Source organism: Lactuca saligna, chromosome 2, assembly GCF_052625555.1.
Source record: "Lactuca saligna cultivar CGN05327 chromosome 2, ASM5262555v1, whole genome shotgun sequence".
Classification (NCBI taxonomy): domain Eukaryota; kingdom Viridiplantae; phylum Streptophyta; class Magnoliopsida; order Asterales; family Asteraceae; genus Lactuca; species Lactuca saligna.
Genome location: NC_136418.1, coordinates 12794455 through 12820116, shown reverse-complemented (window position 1 = coordinate 12820116; position 25662 = coordinate 12794455). Strand labels below are relative to the sequence as shown.

Below are 25662 nucleotides of genomic sequence, written 5' to 3'. Positions count from 1 at the left end.
ATGCTTCCTGAGGGATCACAGCTATTTACAAGTTCCCTGGTCTGGTCTTGGCCTCCCTCGGTTCGGGTACGGATCCTCTGCTTTCAGTAGTACGGGCCCATACTACCTTCCACATCTATCTGTACCTTCTTCAAGGACTGCCTTGACCCCACCAGGTTACTTACGCTAAGGCTGGTTACTACTATGCTCATCCTAGGCTCGCCCTAGGGAAATCTTCGGCTCTACTCGATCCAGTCCTCAGCTGCTGCAGGCCTCCTCGTAATGCCAATTAGCCATCACCTGAATACCATCACATGCGACGAGACTCAGATAATCCTTCGAGTACCCGACTCGTCCCTACAACGGTTGGACTCAAACAAGAGCTGCTCCGGCACTCTAAGATTATTCAACTCTGACCACATATGATGTAACGTATTCGCCTAACGACTAATTCCCATTATTCGGAGTCCCACGTAGCACGAAGCAAGCAGCATTCAGACGAGTGAAACAACGTCAAGCAATTCCGCTCTCATGGAGGGAAACTGGACTAGCACACCGTGCTAACTCATACTACTAGGCACACCCTAACAGGTTACCCTACTGCTGTCTACTCTATTCTAGCATGCAATTCTCATATAGGTGGAACACATAAGGCATCATTCCTAGATCCTTAGTCCTATTCTAGCATGATGTTCTACAAAAGCTGATAAACATAATCATAAACTTGTATGGGTACTTTGGGGAATACTTACTTGAGCTCGGCCGGTCGCGCACATCACACACTTTTGTTCTTTCTTAAACTCTTTTCTCCATTTTAGAAAACATTTTCTTTTAAAAATCTTTTAATCCCTCGATTTGAGTTCAGACACCCCCGAAGGTGAGTCTGAATCCCTCAAACCAGGGCTCTGATACCAACTTGTAACGACCCAATTTTCACGTCCGAAAATTTCGTTCGAAAACATTACTTTAGAAAACATTAGCAAATAAAAACATTATTTGATAAAACCATAACATAACGTAAACCATGTCTAAAAGCCAATCCATAGAACCCATCAAAATATCAGAGTACAAATCCCAGTGAATCTCGTAAATGCGGAAACCAGAGTGTGTACATGATGTGCCGCTACCGCGCCAGCTCCTTCCCCTTCGGAGAAGAGGTACCTGAAACCAAAACTGTAAAACGTAAGCACAAAGCTTAGTGAGTTCCCCCAACGTACCACATACCATACAAACACATAACATACATACTGCCAGGCTATTCTGGGGTGCCTGACTACCCGGTACGGCCATTCTGGGGTGCCGACCTACCCATGTCAAGCTATTTTGGGGTGCTGACTACCCATGTCAAGCCATTATGGGGTGCTGACTACCCATCGGTCCTAACAACCGATCCTCGGGGACTGGTCCCCTCCTACTACCTCTATCGCATAACATAACAGGCCAATCATACAAACATATCATCACATACTGTCAGACATTTCTGGGGTGTCTGACTACCCTACGGTCCTAACAACCGAACTCTACTACTATCGCATATAACGTATCATGCTAGCATATGACATATCAGGTAGTAGCAAACCTAGATGATATCACAAAGACAATCATCTATCATACGTCTCCTACTGGTGGGCCGGCATTATGGCCTTAGGCCCACCCCTACTGGAAGGTAACTCACCTCAAAGTAGCTGTTGAACTGATCGGGAACTGACTGACTGCTGCTGCTCTGGGAATCCTACGGCCGCAATTCCCACAACATACTCAATCAAACACTGCTAACTGCCCTTTGGGTAAAGTGACCATTTTACCTCAGGTCTAGCCCTAAGTCAAAGTCAGAGTCAACTTTCAGTTGACCCGACTCGCCGAGTTGGCTCACCAACTCGCCGAGTTCCTATCCAGACGATTGTCCTGAGTCCTTGATTCTACTCGTTGAGTTAGGCTATGACTCGACGAGTTCCTCTTCTAAACTGACATTGAAGTTCTTCGTCCTACTCACCGAGTTGTATAAACAACTCGTCGAGTTCATCTTCATCCGATGAACACTCATGCTTAGACTCGCCGAGTTGTATGAACAACTCGCCGAGTCTGTTCTTGATCTATGAAGATTGCCTTGGACTCGCTGAGTTAGGGCATTGACTCGCCGAGTCCTACCATGGGTGACTTCAGCTTCCAACTCACCGAGTCACCCCCTGTGACTCACGGCTCAAACTCGATACAACATAAAGGGACCAATTCGGTGACTCGCGAGCAGACTCGCCGAGTCGTCGCCATGCATCCATTAAATACACCGATTTGCTCGATTCCAGTCCATGTCATTCACAGATTTGGGCTTCTAGGACACGAATCACACGTAAAGTTTCCAACTTTACGTGTAGATATTCACCAATATGGATTTTAGGGCTCAAAGTGCACCAAAAGGGGTAGATTTAGGGCTTTCATGCAATATGACCCCATAAAGGCATTAGATCCAACCTCCAGGGACTAAATCATGCCTAGATCTAAAGGCTAACAACTTATTACAACCCACAATGCACAAACAAGCTTGGGGAATGGCTCAAGAAGGACTTCCATGAAGCTAAAAGGGACTACAAGCTTGAAAATAGAGGGGAAACGAGCTATACCTCAAGGAAAACGTTGAGATGACACAAAGATGCCTGGCCTCCTTCTCCTCTTCTTGATATACTCTACTTTCTCCTCAAAATCTACAAGAACACACCAAAACACTTCAATCTCTCAAGGAAATAAGGGTATAAATGATGTTGGGAGCTCTGAGGGTGAATGGGGGCGAGTTTGGGGCGGAAATGAGGGTTTAAATAGGGCGCAAACCCCTGAAACTTAGGGTTTCATCCAACAGCGGTGACTCGCCGAGTCCAGGATATGGACTCGCCGAGTCGCCAACTTAAACGTGTCCTGGGTCTCGGTCCTACTCGGTGAGTCGAACCTATGACTCGTCGAGTCCAAGGCTAAAATGGGAAATACTCAAATAAGATTTACATACCAGGAACCAGGTGCTACAGTAAAGTTCAATTATGGACTCGGCGAGTTCCACCTGTAATCCTCTACCCCCTTCTGACTCACCGAGTCATTCCCCCAACTCAACAAGTTACTCACTAAGTGACTTACGGGAAGCCCTATCCCTACTTGTCGAGTCTGTTCTTGGGACTCAGCGAGTTCATGCCATGCTCGAGCTCAAATGAGCTCCTGAGGTTAGATCCGTTCCTCTAACTCATAGATCTGGCCTCCTAAAGCAATAAAAACATGTAAAGTTTGGATCTTGATGCCTATGCAAGGACCCCATGGATCTATTTGAAGAAATGGCCTCAATATGCCATCCAAAACTCATATCTCTCCAAAACACTCAATAAAGATCAAGGATTTAAGGTCTCTGGACCTCTTTGGATCCATTTTCGAAGCCTCAACACAAGAAGTGACCAAATGCACTAACAATCATACTTTAAATGGGCTAGAAACCCTAACTCTCAAGGATTAACACCCCAAACTGAAGAAGGATCGAATATGTACCTCAAGATGAAGTCCTTAAGCTCTGAGATCCACAAATTAGCTCCCTCTTTAGCTTCCTCTTGCCTTGGTCACCTTCTTCTTGCAAAATCACCTACACAAAGTTCAAAAATGGCTTCCTTTCTCTCTCAAAACACTCACACACTCTGGGGTCTCTCTTTATCAACTGGTAGTCACGAATGAAGGCCATAAGGGCCTTTAAATAGGTCTCAAACCCCAGAAATTAGGGTTTCATTAAACAGAGCGGACTCGCCGAGTCCACTAGTCGACTCGCCGAGTCCACTAGTCGACTCGCCGAGTCCGGTCATTAACCCGGATGAAAATTCGCGACTCTACTCGGCGAGTCCGGTCATTATGCTTATGTGTCTGTATCGGAACATGATATCCCGAGATTTTGTTATATAATGAAAATACATTTCTTTAAAGGAATTATTTGATAAATTCTTATCATATTTTGTTTTGGGAGCAAAATCTGCAACTGTTTTCTTTAAAAGATTACTCTGATTTTAAAAACAAAGCATAAACAAATCGGTATTTTCTGGCTATGAAATTAGGGATGTCACACAAGTCGCCACCTTTACTTCATTTTCCTCGTAGACCTCATTTGGTTGAGATTTAGGGCTCTTATGGCATGTTTGAGATAATAATGTGGGATATGAGCTAGATCTGAAGTTGCAACTTCAGATCTGGACCCTTCTTGGGTTCTAGAGTCAGAAAGCTATGAACTTGGTCATGTATGAAACCTTCCTTGAGTATGAAACCCCATTGTAAGCTTGGATTTGACATTTAGAGCCTTTGTAGCCATTCATGCACGTAAAGTTTGCAACTTTACATGAAATGCATGCCTTAGAAGCTTGGATCTGTAATTTGGAGCCACTGCATCGCTTAAAAAGAGTTTGTATGGCTTATGGACTGAAGGAACTCGGTGAGTCGCAAGGTCGACTCGACGAGTCATTTGAAGATAGGCCTGGACTTGATGAGTTGAATGAACAACTCGACGAGTCTGATGAAGATTGCCAAGGAACTCGACGAGTGGTATGAACCACTCGACGAGTCGGATGAGTTTTCCCCAGTTTATGTATGTGTGTATAACTGTCGAGTTTCAAGAAGGAAACTCGAGGAGTGGACTTAGAGTTCAATCGTAAACCAAAAGAACTCGACGAGTCACTCCGTGACTCGGCGAGTGGGCAAGTACTTCAAGGAACTCGGCGAGTAGTCGAGGGTACTTGGCGAGTTAGGGTCAACATGGACTGTTGACCTTGACTGATGACCTTGATTTTGACCAGGGTTTGATTAGTGGCTTTTGGGATACCTTGAAAGGTTGGGAACTTATGGGTATAATTATATTATGGTAATAGGTGGTGGAGTTTTTTTCAGTGATCTGAGAGTTGGATTTTATCTACCGAGTCGACATCTGCAAGGTGAGTTATCCTCACTATATCAGTTAGGTCTACGGCACCAAGGCTGGCCCTCAAGTTGTTATTGTTATGATGTGCTACATATGGTTATGATCTGTTAGATCGAGATCAGGATAGATAATATATTATGCTCTTATGATATGTAGGGATTGGTATGTTAGTGACCTGCTAGGTCGGTACTCTAGTTACGAGAGATTTCTATGCTTGATGATCAATGAGATAGATATGTTTGATGCTTGTATATGCCGGTATATGATAGTTATGCGCACATGGTTATTTGCATGTTGGTTGGGTTGAGGCGGTTCTGCTTTGTGCTGAAGGCCAACATACCCTTTAAGCGGTTCGGGGAGACTGTAGGCCCACAAGGCGGTCCAGTCATACTGAAGGCTTGTGATAGGATCAGATAGAATGAAGGCCCTCCAGGGCGGTCCAGTCAGGCCGATGGCCTAGTATGCATGTTATTGATTGTCTGTTACTGATATGGTATTATCAGTGTGGTAGTGGTATTTTTGGGGTAGCTCACTAAGATCTCGGGCTTACAGTTTTCAGTTTATTGTTTCAGGTACTTCAGGAGATCATGGCAAGGCGAAGGCGTGACCGTAAAGCTCCTCATCCTTCCGATCTAGTTATTGGGACACTCTGATGAATAATGATGTCACAACTAGAAATTCTATGCCTTGTAATCACTATACTCAAATAAATGTTGAAATCAAAAAAAAAAACTCAAAAACAAGTATGATGCTTACTCAATGGGAAACTAAACCCCAATTCACTACATCAAACAATTGGAAAACCCTAGAAGTTCTTGTTAAGTCCATTTTGGACTAGAACTTCCTTATTGGATCCAAATGGACCAATAAGCTTCCAATTGGACTATCATGGGCTTAGAACCCTAATTGGGATCTAATTGGACCCACATCTATTTATTTCAACATTTTGAGCCATGTTGGACCTAGAATGAAATAAATACAAAATTTTGAACCATGATTAACCTAAACTAGCCCAACAAAGGGTAAAAATCATACTATATTTCTTTTGGGACTAAAAACCATCCAACTTAACATCTACATGGGTTAGGACATTAAAGCCCAATTTTTTTTCCTTTCCATTTACAATTCTCGGCCCAAAAGCCCAAAACCAAGAAGGAAGAGTGACTTAAGCCTTGCTACCTCACTTATATCCCACATATCTCCATGCATGGACCAACATGCAACTAGGATTGTCAACTCAACTCTCTCTCTTCTCTTCTTCTTGAACTCAGCCGAGAGCAACATCCACACACACACAAAACACTCACAAACTCTCTCTAAATCACTCAAGGCTCTTTCTTCTTCTCCATCCAAAATCTCGAAATTTAGGAAGCATTCAAGGAAGTTCTTCCACAAAATCATCATCTAAGGTAAGGTTTTGCTTGGATCTATGACTTGTATTCCTTGTTTATCAAAAATCTCTTCCTAATCCATGCAAAAATCGTGATCTTGCACTCTAGAAACCCCATAAACTCGAAAACTTCATCAAGGAGTGCAAAGGCCAAAAATCACTTCATTTCTTCCATTCTTTCTTCAAAAACCGAATCAACACCCAAGGTGAGTTTCATACCCCCTTATTTTCGGTTTTTATAAGTTTTTGTGGGGGAGAATACAAGCAAAAGTGTAGATCCATCATTATGTGTATGTTGTGGTTGATTTCTATGCTTATATGTATGTTTTGTATGATTTTGATGATAGATCTCATATGAAATGCTAAAAACCGAGACATATATTTTATTATAGCATAAAATATACTACTACATGCAAAGTATACTAAGAAAATGGCCAAATGGCTTGACAACACTTAGCTTGGGCTAAAAACTCATTTTTTTGACATAAAATGTTGAAAATACAAAGTTAAAGGGCCTAAAGTGAAATATTTCGAAATCTGATGGGTGAGATGAGTCAAAACAGTTTACACAATGTATTTTCTGAAAATATACTATTTAGAGGGTTAAAAACATAAATTCCAAGCTTATTGGGCTAAATATGACATTTTCGGCCCAATGAGGCCCAATATGCGAAATTTTCTAATTTGGGGGACCAAAACTGCATTTTTCTGTAAAACAGTGGACTATAAGTGTTCCGTGTACTTTTCAAAGGTTTAAAATGCTTTTCAAATTTAAAAGGGACCAAAGTTGTAAAATTTTTCCAAATTGGGTCAAAAATGTAAAAGTTGCGAAAAAGAGGGGCTATAACCGAGAAAACTGAAATTTCAAGGACTTAAACTGTTTTCTATGATAAATATGCTGGAAAATACTTATTTCAATAATTTTTGGTATAAAAATGTCAAGAAAATTGATTTAAGGACCAAACCGGAAAGTTTTTAAATAAAGGGGTGAAAAGGGTAAATTTTACAATTAAGGAGGGGCTGAAAACAGAAAATCTTCAAGGCTAGTTAATACATGCAATTTGACCAATTGATGGTACCACGCTTGTCGACGAAATACAATACACTACAATACCAAAAGTCGTTGTTAAACGAATTGGTTCGGTCTCGAACCAATAAAAATCCAAAACCACTAACACGACGACGTTACGACATTTCGATTCATAACTAATAACGATGGAGAATTCACTATACATGCGAGTGTGCGCAGACGTCTATGCACCATCTTTGGGCCCCAAAAGTGTAAAATCTTGTTCGTTGAGCCTAGCTAGCCCAATGACCTGATCTTAAGGCCCGAAGATCTCTTTCTCTTACGAAGTGTTGGGTTTTACCGATCCGACATAACGTAACAGGACTTTCAATGGCAAACGTGCTGCTGGTCCCCAAGGGTCCTTCAGTGCTGCTAGTAAAGTCGGTAACTCACGATTGCGGGTTGGGCTTCGGGCCCTTCGCAATTGCATTAGTCTTGAACGACGCGGGGAAATACCGAGGGTTTCGCACCTTCTCTCCTTCCCTCCGGTCGTGGGACTACACAAGTCCGGGAGGATCGAGTTGTGTGAAGAATTACGAGTGGCACCTAAGGGATCGCTTGTAAGGTTGTCGATTGGACGTTTTCATTAACGTACGTCACAACACTTCACCACCCATTGTATTCTCAATGCCTCCGGAGCTCAACGATTCCCTCTAACGAAACGAAACAACGGTATACAAACTAAGTAATACAAAGTGATAGGAAAACGTCGGGTTTTCCTAGGGTTTTCAACAATTACAAATTATGAATTACCGGTCGAATTTTCACAACTCTTACGCTTACATCTATAGAATTCAAACATGCATACTCATGGATCAACACATATTTTTACACTATTCTATTTTTAGAAAATATCGGATTTTCTGATGGGTTTCAAACATTACATTGGATTTCAAACACTACTTATGAACTCACCAACATTTCGTATGTTGACGTTTTTCAAAATACTTGTATTCTCAGGTAACAGATAAGGTGACGGATGATTTATACTCTATGATGTTTGCTGTGGTTTAAGTGATGTTGAACAGTTATTTTGAGAATGTAACGTTTGAACAATGTAACGAATGTAAACACTATCGGTTGTAGTATTCCAAATGTTGGTGATGTTTTATGTTATGCTTCATGTATATGCATTGTGATGGTATTCAATGAGTCACAATAGCCCTCGGACGTTTCCGCCGTCTGGTTCGGGGGTGTGACAAATGATTTGAAAACATTTTGTAAACAAATATTATTTGGTTTTATTTATGATCGAAAAAGTTTAAATTTGGCGTAAAATTTTTGGATGTGACAGTTGCGTAATCCAAGATTATGCATGGCATAATCTACTTAACAGATTTCATACTTCACAAAATTTCTCATTTTATCCTTATAACCATTATCATAAAATCCAACTTGCTTAAATAAATTAATTATTGTAATTAGTTTGAAAATTTCTAAGTATGGTTTTAACATATAACAAGGTATTACTCTACTTAGTGATTAACATTTTATATCTTTTGCCACTTTTGACAAAATATTCCTTTTGCATTAAAATTCAATACAACATTTTTCATTCAAATTTTAAGGGATGCTACAATTACTCGCTTACAATACTCATAGTTCACGCTAATGAAAAGGAACCGAAGGCGGAAGACCAACAAATCGTCGCAGTAGCCATCATAGTTTCCACCTTCCTCAACACATGTTTCAATGGTCTCAATGCTTTATTTGGCTACTCTCAAGTTTCTTTTACAATTCATCGATTTTGATTGTAAGAGTGATTAGGTAATGAAATTTAAAGGAGGTGGTGATTTTAACCAAAAAAAGGTCAAAACATTGCATGATTTCAAAATCTATCATTGAAAATCACACTGGGAAAAGTATTGATCAAATTTGATAAGGACAGATTAAAGTTTCAAATTGAAGCCAATTATATTTATAAGATGTTGATGAAATTATGTCATATTCATCGAAAAATTGTCTACATGGCAAACAACACATTTGGGTTGGATTCAATTGTTATTTGATTTGGTTTGGAGATGTATGTGCCTTGTAGGTGTCTCACTCCATATCTTGGATTGTGCACATCTCCAAACCAAATCAAATAACAATTTAGATTGTTCTCATAATGCAAACGTTTTTTCTTGGAGTGATCCTCATAAAGTTGCTGTTGGATTAAAGGATCCTGGAGGGCTAATCCATGCATTTCATAAACACCATTTCACAAAGCAAAACCATAAAAACTCATTAAAAAAAAAACAAAGTAGGATCAAATATGTGAATTTGGGCAAATCATAGGACCAAATGTGTATTTACCATAGTTGTTAAAATCGCGATCCTGATCGTAGGATCGTAGGATCGTACGATCCTAGGTATGAAAAACGATCCGGATCGTAAAAGGATCGTATTTGGGGTAGGATCGCAGGTAAGATCGTAAGATCGTAGGTAGGATTGTAGGATCGAGATCCGATCCGATCCTACCTTCCTTTGATTTTTTTTTTTTTTTTTTTTGCAAATGAAATTTTTTTACCACTTTATGCCTTTTATCCTTTACCAATCTACCATTTATCATTTTTTACTGTGACTTATGACTAATATTTTGAAGTTTTTATAACTTTTGAATGAAAAACTAAATGTTTGAAATACTTTTCATGATTAAATATTATAAATTAAAATTATATTCTATTTTGTGGGATCTTAGGATCTCGATCCCGATCTTACGATCCCGATCTTGCAAACCCAAAATCGATCCTAGGTAGGATCCCGATCTTGACAACCTTGGTATTCTTTCTCGTAATGTCTTTTTTTCTTCTTTATTATTATTATTATATTATATTTTTCAATTTGTCTTTGGACACATCATCTTGCGTTACTTCTTCCTCAATTTCCTGGATCGATCATCGTTTACCTCGAGAAGAAAACCCTCTTCATCATTAATCATTCATCAATCAATCAATCAATCGGCAACCACCGGCAACCACCATGCAACAAGGCGATTACACCTCCACCACTCCGTATTATCACAATTACCCTCAAAACCCAAACCCTAATCCCATCACCACCGATCTCCACCATCCTCCGGTAACTTACGCCTCCGCACCTCCCTTCACCAACACCACTACTTACCATCCTCCAACCTCCGATTACTATCCTCCTTACCCTCAACAGAATCCCGATCCTCTCCCTCCTACTGCCCCGTCTTACGCTCCTCCCCCTCCAAACCCTAATCCACAACCCTCAAGTTTCCCCCAATTCGAAGCGTCGCATACTCCGTATCAATCTCAACAGCCTTATAATCCACCTTATGATCATCATCAGACGCCTCCCACTTACCCATCTCCACCGGCGTCTTCGATTCCTCACAATCCTATTCCTCTGAACCACAGTTCAAGCTTTCAGTACTCCTCGTCTCTGTATAATAATCCACCGTCGGTTCCTAGTCAGGTCCCGGGTCCCGTATACGAGAGTCCGTTTGAGACTGGTTATGGTGGTAATTACGGTAGGAGCTCATCGGATCTAGGGGCCGGGGGTGGGAGTGTTGATTATTATGGGAAGCGACCGGATGTGGGGATGTCTAGGTTTGAATCAAGCGGTGGGTATGGAGGTGATGGGTATGGTGAAGGTGTTTATGCTTATCAAGGTGGTAAGGTCGAGCCCTATGGTTCTAGGGGTACTGCGCCAAAGTCTTCTACGTGGAAAGAACAGGTGATTTTTGATGATTTTGGGCGTCCGATTGGTTTACCTGGTAAGGACTCACCATCCATATCGTCTCCCAAGATTGTGAAGGCTGTACCAAAGGCTGAGACACGGGAAGATGTTAAGGGTGGGGTACAGAAGTTCAGGGTAAAATTGCTGGCTGAAAGTGGTGGCCAGAGCACCATGGATGTTCTTTGCCAGGTATGGTGGAGCTACCTTTTCTACTATTTTGCTGATTAATTTTTGTGCTGGATAGTATTTATGTTTGCCTTTGATGGTTTTTTTGTAGAGAAGTTTTATGCATTATGTCATTTTACTATGTATTATTATGCTAGATTGTTAGTCCTCATCTACATTCAATATGTTTATCTGTCTTTTGCTGTTGATTGATTCAGAATTGATCTACATTTTGGCATGCTGTTTGGATAATCATTAAATTTTCTTTCTTTAGAGCTCTATAGAGTAGCTGATTACAGTAGCAAGTCCAATCCATAAATGAAAATAATAGGGGTCCAAAAAAAACGTATTAGAACTGTTAATATAGTCACTAATTTTGATCTTAAATGATAAGTTTATAACCAAACACCAGATTCTTGTCATAACATGCATTGATTCTTGTATGTTATATAGTACATTAGTACATGATTCTTTTACCTTCTTTCCTTATCTATTTCATGGTGATTCTCAATCCCTTATTTCTTTTTTCACAGATTGGATTGGATGGAATCCGAATGCTTGATCCATCAACAAGTCGAACTTTAAGAATATATCCACTTGATACTGTAACAAGATGTGAAGTATGTTCTTTCCTCATTCTTTTCCTTTCCTTTTTATGGTTGTAACTTTTTTATTCTGTTACAATAAAACTTTTTTTTTTTCTTTATGTGTGTTTTGTAGGTGTATGACTCATCCACCTTTGCATTTTGGTCAAAGAGTTCTGTAGACATTGAGCCAAGGCGTATAAGGCTTCAATCCAATAGTTACACTACAAACACATTATTGGACACTGTTACAGCAGCAACCATTCAGGTTTAATCTTACAAACTAAAAAAAAAATAATTTTTTCTATTATCTTTCAACCTTTTTCATAAAACCCTTCTGCATACGTGAGAAATATTATCTGTTTTTCACAATTGTAGAGAGTAGAGACTCTTGTTCTTTCTTGAAATTCTTGCTTTATGTTATAGAGTTGAGTGCTTGTGTTCTTGAATGCAGTTTTTTTTTTTTTTTATTTAAAAATTGCAGGTTAAGGAGATGGGTGGAAGGAGTAGGCCTGCTGATGCTGTTAAAGTGAATGATCAGTCATCTGAAAAGAAAAAGGGTTTGGGTGATTGGATGAATATAATTAAACCCCCAAATGAGGAGAAAGATCATTGGGTAAGCATTTTTTTATTATAAATCTGTAGTAACTTTTATTATTTTTGTGTATTATAATTTATACAACATGCTACTTTCATATTTGTCTCTTGCTACATTGTACTTTCTATTATTTTTATCTTATCAAGGCATTGTAGTATGAAAAATCTACATAAGTATAGTATTCTACTTTCACTTTTTTATTTTTTTTATTTTTTTCTTGTTAGGATATCAAACTATGTTTTATCTACCCAATTATAGCATTTTACTTGGTGTTAATATCAAAAAAGATCCTATATTTTGTGTTTTTTCCGGATTAAACCTCAAATTTCTTTTTTGCCTGAAAAAAACCTTATATTCTTTTCCTAAAAAACCCCTCAACTTTGTATTTTTTTTTTTTTTTTTTCTGAAAAACACTTTCAACCTACTAAATGCTTTCAAATAAACCCTCAACTATTTTGTTTTTTCTCGAAAAAACCCTCACATTTTACAATTTTTTTGGAAAAAATGACTAAAAGGGCCAGATCGGAAAAAATAAAAAAATACAAGGTCTTTTTCAAGCAAAAAATAATTTTGAGGTTTAATCTGGAAAAAACACAAAACATAAGGTCTTATTTGAGATTAACCCTTTTACTTACATTGTTTTTCTTTTTAGGATATTATATATTGAAAAATCTGCCCAATTATGGAAGTGAAAATTGCTTTATATTTTAGTGTGACATTGTGATAATAGAAATGAATGAAAGTAATAATGATATAACAAATCAATGAAACTACTTTGCTATTTTTATTTATTTATTTATTGCATTGTATTTTACATATTTTTTGTATTCTATGAAAAAATTATCCAATTACAGCAATGAAAATTCCTTTTCTGTTAAATGAAACTACATTGTTATTTCTTACATTCAACCCTTTTTCAAAGGGAAACTGTCAGAAAAGTCCCAATATTTTCGGAAAAGTTACACTTCAGTACCAAGTTTTTTATTTTGAACATAAAAGTCCCGATTATTTGTAAAGACACGATAATATGTCATTTCCTGTTAAAAGAAAAAAATGACTTTTTTGTTAATTTGAGCCAAAGTGATTTATCTAGACTTTTATGTTCAAAAAAAAAAGACTTGGGACTAAAGTGTAACTTTTCCAAAAATATTGGGACTTTCCTGACAATTTCCTTTTTTCAAATTAACATTTCTTGAACTTGCCGTGTCGTTTTTTTTTTCTTTGTGTCACATGATAGAAATAGTATTGAAAATATAAAAGATTGAAAAATATTATTATTTAAGATAAATAATGAACATAAAAAAACTTTTGTAGGTACCTGATGAAGCTGTTACAAAGTGTACTGGTTGTGGAACAGACTTTAGTGCTTTTAATAGGAAGGTTAGTGGAATCCTTTTCCATCATTTTATTTTTTAAATATATATTTTAATTTTAATTTAAAATTTACTTGATTTTTATAGCATCATTGCCGAAACTGTGGAGATATATTTTGTGACAAATGTACCCATGGAAGAGTTGCTCTTACATCAGAAGAAAATGCCCCTCAAGTTCGTGTTTGTGATCGTTGCATGGTATGTATGCATTTTGTCTTTTATAAATAAATTCTGATAATTACTTTTTGGAAATTTATAATTTTTTATTTTTAGTTGGAGGTTACTCACCGTTTGAGCAGTGCAAAAGAATCTGCTGCAAGCCGATCATCTGGATTGCATAGTCATGAAGATCTTGCAAAGAAACTTCAGGTGAATTAATTTTATTATTTTTTAAATATCTTTATTTATTAATAACTCTTATAGTTCTTGATTTTGTTAAATTAAAATTATAAGTTATACGGTAATAATCTAAACATTCATATTTTGACTAATGTAATTTATTTTGTATTAACAATAATAGATTTTTTTTTTTTTTTTTTTTTTTAAATTTTACATTGTAATGTTGATACCATATATATTTTTGAAAAATGTTTGTTTTAATAATTAAATGGGTTTGTTCAAAAAAATAAAAAAACATGAAGATCTAACAATTTAGAAAATTTAAATTTATAAGAAAAAGAGTAAATATTTAACTATTAAAATTGAAGTGCTTATTTATCTTTTAAATTTAAACTAATAATTTACATAAAAAAACAACAAAAATAATTAGATTCAGGTTAGAAATTTAGAAATTATAAGGAAAGTTGCATTAATGAATTGGATATACATTTATTTAGGTATTATATGAAATTTAATAAAATGGAAAAAACCACAAAATGACACATGGATATCATTTAATCTAAATTTACCACAAAATGACATGTGGCGGAATGCATAAGAGGATGATAAGTGGCAAAATTATTTTAATTTATTAGGGAAAATTCAATCAATGGTAGTATGTGAATAAGTTTTATTATAATTTGGATTTTTAGTTTGTTGATATTCATGAAACAAAAGTACTAAAATTCAATATCCGAACACTTCATCATATGATTTTAGGCTTTTTTTTTTTTTGATAAATATATATATAATAAATTTTTACAATTTCATACAGGAGGAGTTGGAAAGAAATCACAAATCATCATCAGGTATATATTATTATGATCCAGTAGCATCTCTATAATAAATCATGTTCTTTCTTTCCAAAAAATATCGTCTTTTTACATATGTTTTCGTGTCAACAGTTTCCAAGTTTGAAGGGTCAAACAGGCGGATGAAAGAAGTTGCATGTCCCACCTGTACAGTCCATTTACAGGTTAAAAAAAAATATCCATTTATTTATTTTCTTTTTCTGGTTAAAAATTTATATGAATATTTTATATTAAAAAATGGTAAAAAATAATATAAAACAGGTTCAAGTTCCTAGCTCAGGATCCGAGACCATAGAATGTGGAGTTTGCCAGCATCCGTTTCTTGTAAGTGCACGTTGACATGGTCAAAAGGATATGGGGGATTGTTCATTTTATTTTTATTTTTATTTTTATTTTTTATGGGGTTTAATCTGATAATTCATTGTGACTAGTAAGTATTATATTAAGGTTTTAAGTAACTTGGATTTGTTTGGGTTTGTGGGGTTTGGTTTCTCGAAGTATAATTCTAACTTTTGTTTGTAAATTTGTTCTATGAAATAAGTGTTTTGTGTTTGTGTAAAAACGGTAGATTGGGCTTCTGTGTTTGAGTTGAATATCGTGTGATGGGAATTATTCAACAAATTAAATTAAATAGAAAAAAAAATATTAAATAGTTAAAAAGAAAACTCGTCAAGTAAGTGGGGTGATGGACAGTGTGTTGTGGCGCAGATTAATGATATTAATCCTATACTTTGAATTAAATAAATCAATAAAAATATTGTTTTGTATATTAGTTGTGTAATTTATATATGGGATAATGATTTAAAAGGATAATATATATTTTGATTGGTATTTATTTGGTATTTTTTTCTTCATATTTATCATTTTAATTTTTTAACTGTACACGTTTAGTTTTTCTGATTGGAAAAAATGATTTTAATAAGGTGATATAATTATCATTTTGTTTACATTTAATCTTTAATATATATATTTTTTGTATATTTGGTCCTTAATATTTTCTTATTGCAAAATAAGTCTTTATTTATGTATATATTCAATATTTATAATTGATTGCTTGAAGTTTTTTGAGACAATTGTTAGTAAGGTGTTCAAGGGGTTGATACTTCTAAACATTGAAACTTCTTCGTATGATATTGGATTTTAATGATCTTTATATTCACATGTTCTTATTTATCTATTACAGTTTTCGTTTAAATTACTCTTGTTAAAATAGTAATATATTTTTACTTAGTAATCTGTACGAAAGTTGTGGTAGATTAAAATACGGACGCATGATGGATATAATTATCGTTAAAATCCGAGATCATATGAAAAAGTTACAACTTTCAGAACACAAAACCTGAACAACTAAGCATCTGAGGACACAGTGATTATAAACATCAACAATCCCAAAGAAATCATTAATAATTGTCCAATATAGGAAAACTTAAAGAAACTAATAATAAGGATTGAATATGTACAAAAACAACAAAGACTAAATATGAAAAAAAATTTGTAAGACTAAATGTGAAAAAAAAAATATAAGGATTGAATATGTATAAAGTGAGAAATATATTATCTTATTAAATTATTTTTTCTAGTTTATATAAGGACTGAATGCAGTTAAACAAAGGACAAATGTAGCCGAAAAAAACTCCGTATCCAAACATGTACAGATCGAAAAATATATTATCTTTCTAAGGTGCTGTTTGTTTTTCTGAAGTCAAAATGTCTGCAGTCTGCGGACCACATCTGCAAGCCTCTGCAGCAGAAGAGATGGACCAAACGTCTTCAGTCTGCAATAAGAAGACTGTTTGTTTTTTAACGTCTGCAGACTGCTGAAATAAACAGAACTTTAAATAAAATGATTTTTCAACACCAAAATTTTAATAATAATAATTATACAACACTGAAAATAAAATTTATGCAACTAAATTAGTTTTACGATAAAAAAGTTTGGTTTTACAATAACAATAACATTTAAAACAATTCAATATATATTGTGCATCAACGACCACATTATTATTTTGAAACGAGACATTGGGTTCATCGTATCGTGCGAAATGCTCATCACCGAGTCCTTTTTTCCTTATAAAATTATGAACTGCGAAAATTAGTAATATATTAGACAATTCTTATTAGAATAGAAATTATTAATATACAAAAATTATTAATGACTTATATAATTTATATTAGAATCGAAATGCATTGCTTTTATAAAAACTTTAATATGACTCAGTTTTTTGGTCTCAATAGGCATATCATTTTTTTTTTAAAAAAAAATTTGGTCGCAATCATAAAAGTAGAAATATAGTTTTTATGTTATATTTTTTTCTTTTAATATTATTGAGAAAAAATTAATAAACAGATATATACATTAATAATTAAATAAGCATAAAAAAAAGTTATAATCACTTATAAGCAAGAAATCTAAAAGGTGTTTTCTTTCAACATAATAGATGTGGGAGGCGGCGAAAGAAAAAAAAAAGTATTTTTTTTAAGTTTTAGTTTAGGTTTATTGAACTTGTGAAGACGTTAGAAGATATTGGTCCATGTCTGCGCCAAGAAGACCTCGCGCAGACGTTTTTAAATCTACGCACTTTCAAAAAACAAATAGTCTGCGAGAGCATATGTCTGCGCGTGGTCTGCACGGCGCAGACAGAAGTGATCACGCAGATTTGCAGACAAAAAACAAACAGCACCTAAGTCATTATCCTTTTATATATTTACATATTTGAGGTATAGACAAAAGTGGTATAGTTGTTGATTTACCAAAAAAGTAGTGGTATAATTGTCGATTTAGGAAAAAACAAAGGGAAAATGACTTATATGGGTAATTATGTTTCAAAATCGTTCAAAAATACCATTCAAGTTTGATGTGTCCAAAAAACACCATCCAAGTAAAACATTTGTACAAAAAACACCAACGAAGAATATTCTTTGTTCAAATTTGACCTTTGGTAACCGGCAATTACCAGTAAAAAATAAGTAAAGGAAGAAAACAATAGAAAAATGACTCAAACAGATAACTATGTTTCAAAATCGTTCAAAAAACACCATCCAAGTTTGGTATGTTCAAAGAACAACATCCAAGTAAACTTTTTGTACAAAAAACACCAACAAACTATATGTTTTGTTCAAATATTATCCACCGGTAATTGGTTCTTACAGGTTAAATTATAACTTGGCTTAACTATTATGACATGACATAATAATGATTGAAAAAACAATAAATGATATATTTCTTCTTTAAAAACCGATTTAGGGTTTCTTCATGAACGAATGACTTCTTCTTCTCCTATGATTGCTGTTCTTCTTCTAAAGTGATGATCTCGAACTCAAGTCCAAAACCCTAACTCTTAACTTAAGGCAAAAATGGCTCCTTTACCCCTGCCTCAATGGGCCTCCCTCCCCTTAAGGCCCAAATCCATAAAAAGCCCCAAAAGGCATCCAAACCCAACTACAAGGAATCTAAGGCATAATATGGCCCAAGAACCCCTAACATGGCCTTAAGCCCCAAAAATGACCTTCTATAATTAGGTGGGCCTGAGGCCTAACTTAAACAAGTCTGTACATAGTCCCATCATATGTTGAAGCCTTTGCGATCTGGATGTTGAGCCATTACACTCGACGTACTCCTAGTGTACGCCCAACGTACTCGGCTAGGGTCAAGAACCGACAATCTTCCGAAGGCCATAACTTCTTCATTTAAGTGTGATTTCATCATTCTTTATATCTACGGGAGCTAATTTAGGCATTAGACAGCCATATCGAGGGTTATGAACTTTAGATTGCAATTCTTAGTGTTACCTTAATGCTAAGTTAGATTTCGTCATTCCAAGGTCCAACCGAGGGTTATGGCCTTCGGAAACGAAATCACAATCTAATTTGGGGTATTTATAAGCTTCTCATTGTTAGAAGAGTTTATAGTCTTGACCGGTCCTTTATTTATTATCCAGTCTACACACAAGCACATCTCTTGTCTTTTCATTGTTATTTTATTGTTTCGTACCATTACTTTTGCATGTTTCCTAGGATATGGTTCCGATACTTGTGTACGATGTATTCGAATTTATATTCGTTCGTAACAAGTCGTGGTGTCTGTAACACCCATTTGGTGATGGATAATGGAGGTTGTAGGGACCGAGTGTTCGGTTTGTGTTTGAGCCTAAGGGCATATCAGTAAGTATTAGTTCGAGCCTTTATGAATGGGTTTATGTTAGAAAAGTTTTATGGCAAGGGAGAGTTGATAGTATTGTAGACCTTCTCGTTTCCTTCACGTGGATATAAAGAACGGAATTGGACTTAGAATGAAGAAGTTATGGCCTTCGGAAGATTGGCGGTTCTTGAGCCTAGCCGAGTACGATGGGCGTACGTAGGAGTACGCCGGGCATGCTTACATAAAATCCAGATCGCAGAGGCTTCAGCATATGCTGGGCGTATGAATGAACTTTTTTAAATTAGGCATCCAACCCACCTGATTGTAGCAGGTCATTTTTTGGGCTTAAGGCCATGTTGGGGGTTCTTGGGCCATATTAGGCCTTATATGCCTTGTAGTTGGCTTGGATGCCTTTTTGGGCTTTTTATGGATTTGGACCTTAGGGAGAGGGAGGCCCATTGAGGCAGGGGTTAGGGAGCCCTTTTTGCCTTAAGTTAAGAGTTAGGGTTTTGGACTTTAGTTCAAGATCATCACTTTAGAAGAAGAAGAGCAATCATAAGAGAAGAATAAGTCATTCGTTCATGAAAAACCCTAAATCGGTTTTTAAAGGAGAAATATATCATTTATTGTTTTGTCAATCATTATTATGCCATGTCATAATAGTTAAGCCAAGTTATCATTTAACCTGTAAGAACCAGTTACCGGTGGATAATATTTGAATAAAACATATAGTTTGTTGGTGTTTTTTGTACAAAAAGTTTACTTGAATGATGTTTTTGAACATACCAAACTTGGATGATATTTTTTGAACGACTTTGAAACATAGTTAACTCTTTGAGTCATTTCCTATTGTTTTTTTCCTTTACTTATTTTTACCGGTAATTACCGGTTACAAAAGGTCAAATTTGAACAAAGAATGTACTTCGTTGGTGTTTTTTGTACAAATGTTTTACTTGGATGATGTTTTTTGGATACATCAAACTTGAATGGTATTTTTTGAACGATTTTGAAACATAGTTACCCATATGTCATTTTCCCAAAAACACAAGTAGGGTAAAATTGTTAATTTAAAATATTTATGAGAAGAGGCTTGATGTTACGTAATAGCTTCAGGCACTAAGGGTGTAATTTTTGCCAACTGTGTGACTATCAATGTAAAAATTTCAAAGGTTGGACCTAAAATATAAACCGTGCAAAATACTAAGACCAAAACTATAATTTAACCATATAAAAATTTCAAAACTTGAACTTAAAGTTATCAAAATTGTAGTTAACATAAAAAAACTACACCAACCGAAAGTGATTCCTAAAAAGAGTAAATTAGAGTTTAGCTTTTTATGGTTTACACACTTATATAGTTTATTTTAACTTTTTATTTTTAATTTTTAACATGGCTCGTCGATATAGTTTCTAAAATTTACATGGTTGTTTTGCCCTTTAACACTCTTAGAATTTTATGTTAAATTTAAGGTAAAAGACATTTGCCCATTAACAGAAAATAATTAAACCTACCGTTTCAGAGACTATTTATGAAAGTTGTATGGAAACTAAATAAAAATCACCTAAACATAACACGTCCATCGCTCCGGCATATTCAATCTCCTAGTAGACCGGATCATAAAAAGTTCCAATCTTCTCGACATTCTTCTGATTTTGATTATGACTTCAACACCTTCAAAAGTGTCGAATCACCATTAAGTGATTTCGGCATCGTTTGATAAGGGATGGACACAACATAGGGGAATTGTGTATCGGGACTAATTGGAGAAGGAAAGAGAAGATCCAAAATATGGGAGAGTGAAAACCAAGGTTTACAAAATCCACAACATACATTTCAGTTTCAGATTACACAAAATCACCACCAACTCTCTCACCTCCTCACTAAGATTGCATAGCTTAATCATTACTTGTTGTGCCTTTTAGGACCAAATAAGTGTTAGGTGGATGGTAACACCGAACTCAGATCCATATATAGTTTCATTGTATATGATCTTTTTGATAATCTTGTAAACCTTTTTGATAATCTTGTAAACTACTTATTAATATAAACATACATTAGGTTGTTCTGTAACTTGAAAGTAAAAAAAACGGATGTTTTTATATTAAGTTTTTTGGATGTTACAAGTTAGTATTAAAGTCATGGTTTATATGAATTTGGTGTAAATGATGGTTATCCGATCTTAAACAATGATGAGGAGAACTTTAATGGGACATTAAAAGTTGTCAGCAATTGACTAGGAAATGTGACCATACACATTATAGTCAAATATTAGTCTGATACTAACAAAATAGTGTGACTTAGTGTGAAATAATACTTATTCATCCTATTGTTCACTAGTTCACCAAATAATCTGGTGATGACAAAATTGTTGGATTAGTGTCTAAGTCCATAACTATTTTGGTATGTACTTGACCCGATGGTGTATGGTCCTTTTGGGTTGCCTTCACCAAAGCAACTTGATTGGAGAAATATATATAGAGAGAGAGGATAATATGATTTATTAATATGTTATAAGAATAATATATTAAATGAGAAATCATATTTGTTTAATTAATATTGGTCAATAATTAATTAGGAATTAATTTTGTGATCAAGTGTAATTAATTAAACTAGAGGGGCTGATTTGTAATTATGTGATAGTTACAAAATAAGTTAAGGATTATCTTATATATAGGGTGAACGAATTTAAGGAGATAATGCCTTAGAATTCGACTATGATAAGGATTCAAGGATTATCTTCTGGGTTGCTTTGTGGATAAGCAACTAGATAAGGATAATGACTGAAACCTTATCTCTACACCTATATAAAGACCCTAAGGCTCATGAATTCGTGTATCCCTTCCCAAGAAGTCCTAAGGACGAATTCTAACCTCTCTCCTCTCTCTTTATACCTTCTCCATTTGCCCTTGGTGTTTGTAAGCCATTAGAGGAGTGACACTTGTGACTCTAAGCATTCCAAAGTCAAATCAAGGAGATTTGGGATTGTTATTGCTACATAACAATCAAGGTAATATCTTAAACCTAATTATATGTTAATATCGATTTCCATATACTAGAATTAGGGTTTATAGTCTTGGATTCAAAGCATGTACAATAGAGAAACCTAGATCCGAGCATTAGGGTTTGTATGAGCACATAGGATGTCTTATGACCAAAACCCATCAGTGGTATCAGAGCCATTGGTTTGGTTTCAATTGTATGAACTTGATATATTAGGGTTTATTGCCAATAAACCCTAAGAGGCTAGGGTTTTTCGAGATTAGGGTTTGCAAACCCTAATTTGCAAGAGTTTGAATAAGATCTTCAAATCCTTTCCTTAAACCCTTAAATTTCGAAATCTAGGGTTTGTTATAATCCCTTGATTTTCGAAATTTGCCTCCTCCCCAAGATAAGATCCTAATTTTTAGGGATTTGGATTATCCCATATCTTGTAATTATCCTCTAATTGTTATATATGGTAATTCAAGATCTTGCATTATCTATCCATATTTTCGAAATCTATATAGATATTTAAGGGATTAGGATAACTTAAATGTATAAATGACAATTATCCTCATTATTTAGATAATCCGTTATGATTTAATAATTAAATTAATAGTCTAATTCAAGATAATTATTAAATCAAGAGTTTTAATATTTAAAATTTTAATTTAAATGTCATAAATTCGAAATTTTAAGATAGATTAAAACTAAATTGTTTTGAAATGTTTCAAAACTTGCCCTCAAGTTTTGGAATTTAAAAGTTGATTAAAAGTTTAATTAGGAATGTTAAATTCTAAAACCCTAGAAATGTTTTGAAAAGTTCAAATACACCCTTATGGTTTTATTAATTTATTAAGGAGTATAATTAAAAGAGATTTAATAAATCCATAAAAGTTTAGGTTAACCATTTAATTGAATTAAAAGTGTAATTGTTAAAGTTAACCAAATAGTATTTTAAAAGTGTAAAATGCACCCTATACTATATATATAACATTAAAAGTCTAACATTATATATATGTATGAGTAAAAGTCAGTCTTACCGTTAGTAGGCCTCATTCACGAAGCTGGTCTATAAGGGGTGTTGAAGGAAATTGCCTATAAAATGGCGATTGAATGGGTATCCACTCTTACCCACCGCACTCTTGACTAGTGGAGGGTCGTTAGCCAAACGGGTAGGATAGGACGAAACCTTCCATTATAAGTATAATGAATTACTAAAGTAACTAAACGTTTTTTCAAAATTCACAATCTTAGTTACTTAGGAAAAGTGAATTGATGCAATTCCATGAAATTACACTTTGTGCCCTTGCGAAGATGTTAGTGGAGCGTGTGTGGTTAACCGGCACACTAAATGGTTCTAAGCAAAGGTAGCAAAGGGTGACTCAAAGATTGATCATAAGAGAATAGGTGATTGTAACATGTGAGGGCACCATGTAAGTTTGCATGATTATTCACACCCGCTTTGTGATCCTCGGCATCCCAGTCACAAACAAGAGGGGCATATCGAGATTTAAACATGCCATTGAAAGTTCAATGAATCTCAAAGGATCTAGGAGTTTTCATAGATTTAAAACTTAAATTTCTTTTTCGTTTTTCGTGGTGGAAATTAGTGAATCGTCATTCACTTACCTTCAAATATTCTGCAATTAGGGTTACGGCATCCCTCTCCCGAGTTGTAGAATATTGTGTTGGGTCCTAGCCTTAGTATTTCATTTGGGTGATTTACTAAGGACTTAATCTATCAACTAACTTGAATTCGTTTTTCTCCCGTTTTGTAGATGTCAAAGTTCGACAACTATGGTCTTCCCAAATCCCGTGGAACAAGCATTCTACATGAAGATGATATTCCACGATTCGATCGAGGAACAAGAGATCATGCTTCACTTCCTCTTCCTCCTCCAATTATTCTCCGTAACCCAAAAGTTCAAAGGCTTGAAAAGTTCAAGATCACTCAAGCCCTTTTGGCAAGTGAACATAAAGAAGGAAAGTCGGTGTGTGCACACGTCCTGGGGATGAAGTCACACATTGATAGGTTAAGAATGTTGGGATCCGAGGAAATGGCTGTTGATTGGGTTCTTCAGTCACTTCCTAACTCATATAGTGAGTTCGTAAGAGAGTACTATATGATGAACTGCGATGTGACCCTTATAGATCTCACCTATATGCTTATTGCTGCTGAATCAACGATGGTTTGGCGCAATAGAAAAACAAAGTTGATTGGTGAATCTGCCTTCGAGACCTCTATGGATATAGACATTGGCAACGAAAGACATGCTATGATTGAAAAGATTGATCATAAGAGAAAGGCGATGTCTGAAGTAGTTCCATGTCCTATTCCAAAAAGAGTCAATTTGCTTTTATTGCCAAGAGAAGGGGCATTAGAGACGAAGCTGCCCTATTTACCTAAAAGATCTAACAGATGGGAGAGTCGAAACGTATGGCTCTAATTTAGGTAAAATCTATTGACTAACTCTTTTAAGCTTCATTCTAGATTCTGAATACATAATGTGATAAGATTACAATTGATGTTTTGAAGGATCGAAGAAAAGAAAAGAAGCTTAAGGGAAGAAGTGAGCAGAATCTAACCGTGAAGGAATGGATTTCGATCGCGTTTCTCGAAGATTAGATTCTTGAGCTACTACTTAGAGTTAGAATTAGATTGCTAAGAAAGATGTATTAGCATAAGTTTTTCAATAAGTTGCATTGTAAGGACAAATTTTTCCGCAATAAAATAAATTTTGATTTTAAATTTTATTTATTTATCCTTACAATGGCGTGTATGAAAAATTGATGTTAAAATTATTAGCAATAATGGATTTGTTTCTTATTGTGTTATGGAAAGTCAAGAATTTACCAAATAGGGAGAGTTTCTCATAGCCCAAGTTTCAATTGGACAGAAACTTGGAATCATGCAACTTGGTTGCACGATGAATGAGAAATTTCATATTTTGGAAATTAGACTAATTCATTGACAAAGTGTCAAGTGAAGGACTAGGAGATCAAGTACACAAAGTTGCGTGTTGATCAAAGTCCACCATAAGAGTAACAAAGACATTCGTTATGATTTACTAAAGGTTTAGTAAATATGATTAAGTGTAATTTTGAATTGATTGAAAATGTTTAAATCAATAGCAGAACGAATAAGAAAAGTCAAGTAGGCAGAAAGATAAAAGTTTCTCCATTCTAAGAAGAAGGGAGAGTACCTTTTATGCTTTATGATAGGTCTTAATGATTAAGAACCATATCTCAATTGATCCTCTAAGTAAGTCTTAGTACAATTGTATGTTTGAGAAGAGGAATCAAGAATTGAAGAAATGGAAAAATCAAGAAGTCTATCATACTTCGTTCTAATAACAAGTCTTAAAGTTAAGATTATGGCAATGAGTGAAAAGTATTAAAGGTTTATAACATTCATAAAATGTGGAAAGTTGTGATGTCTTGAATAAGACAAAGACCAACTTGGACCAATTTATGAAGTGTTTTGATAAAAGCTACACTAACTCTTGAATATTTGGTTGTCAACAAATGTTTATTGACAAGAGAATCTTATATGTCAAGGAGTCAGTAGGAGTCTTAATG

General features: G+C 35.3%; 1 protein-coding gene across 1 annotated transcript; it reads left to right on the top strand.

The window, feature by feature from the left end:
* The first annotated feature begins 10190 nt into the window (after positions 1–10190).
* LOC145030706 (RING/FYVE/PHD zinc finger superfamily protein) lies at positions 10191–15524 on the top strand. The gene is made up of 10 exons (XM_078979103.1): positions 10191–11241; positions 11751–11837; positions 11938–12069; positions 12286–12417; positions 13714–13779; positions 13860–13970; positions 14046–14141; positions 14926–14959; positions 15056–15126; positions 15224–15524. Exons 1-10 carry the CDS (start codon positions 10327–10329, stop codon positions 15299–15301), a joined length of 1722 nt encoding a protein of 573 aa, XP_078835229.1. The 5' UTR covers positions 10191–10326; the 3' UTR covers positions 15302–15524.
* Positions 15525–25662: the final 10138 nt, after the last annotated feature.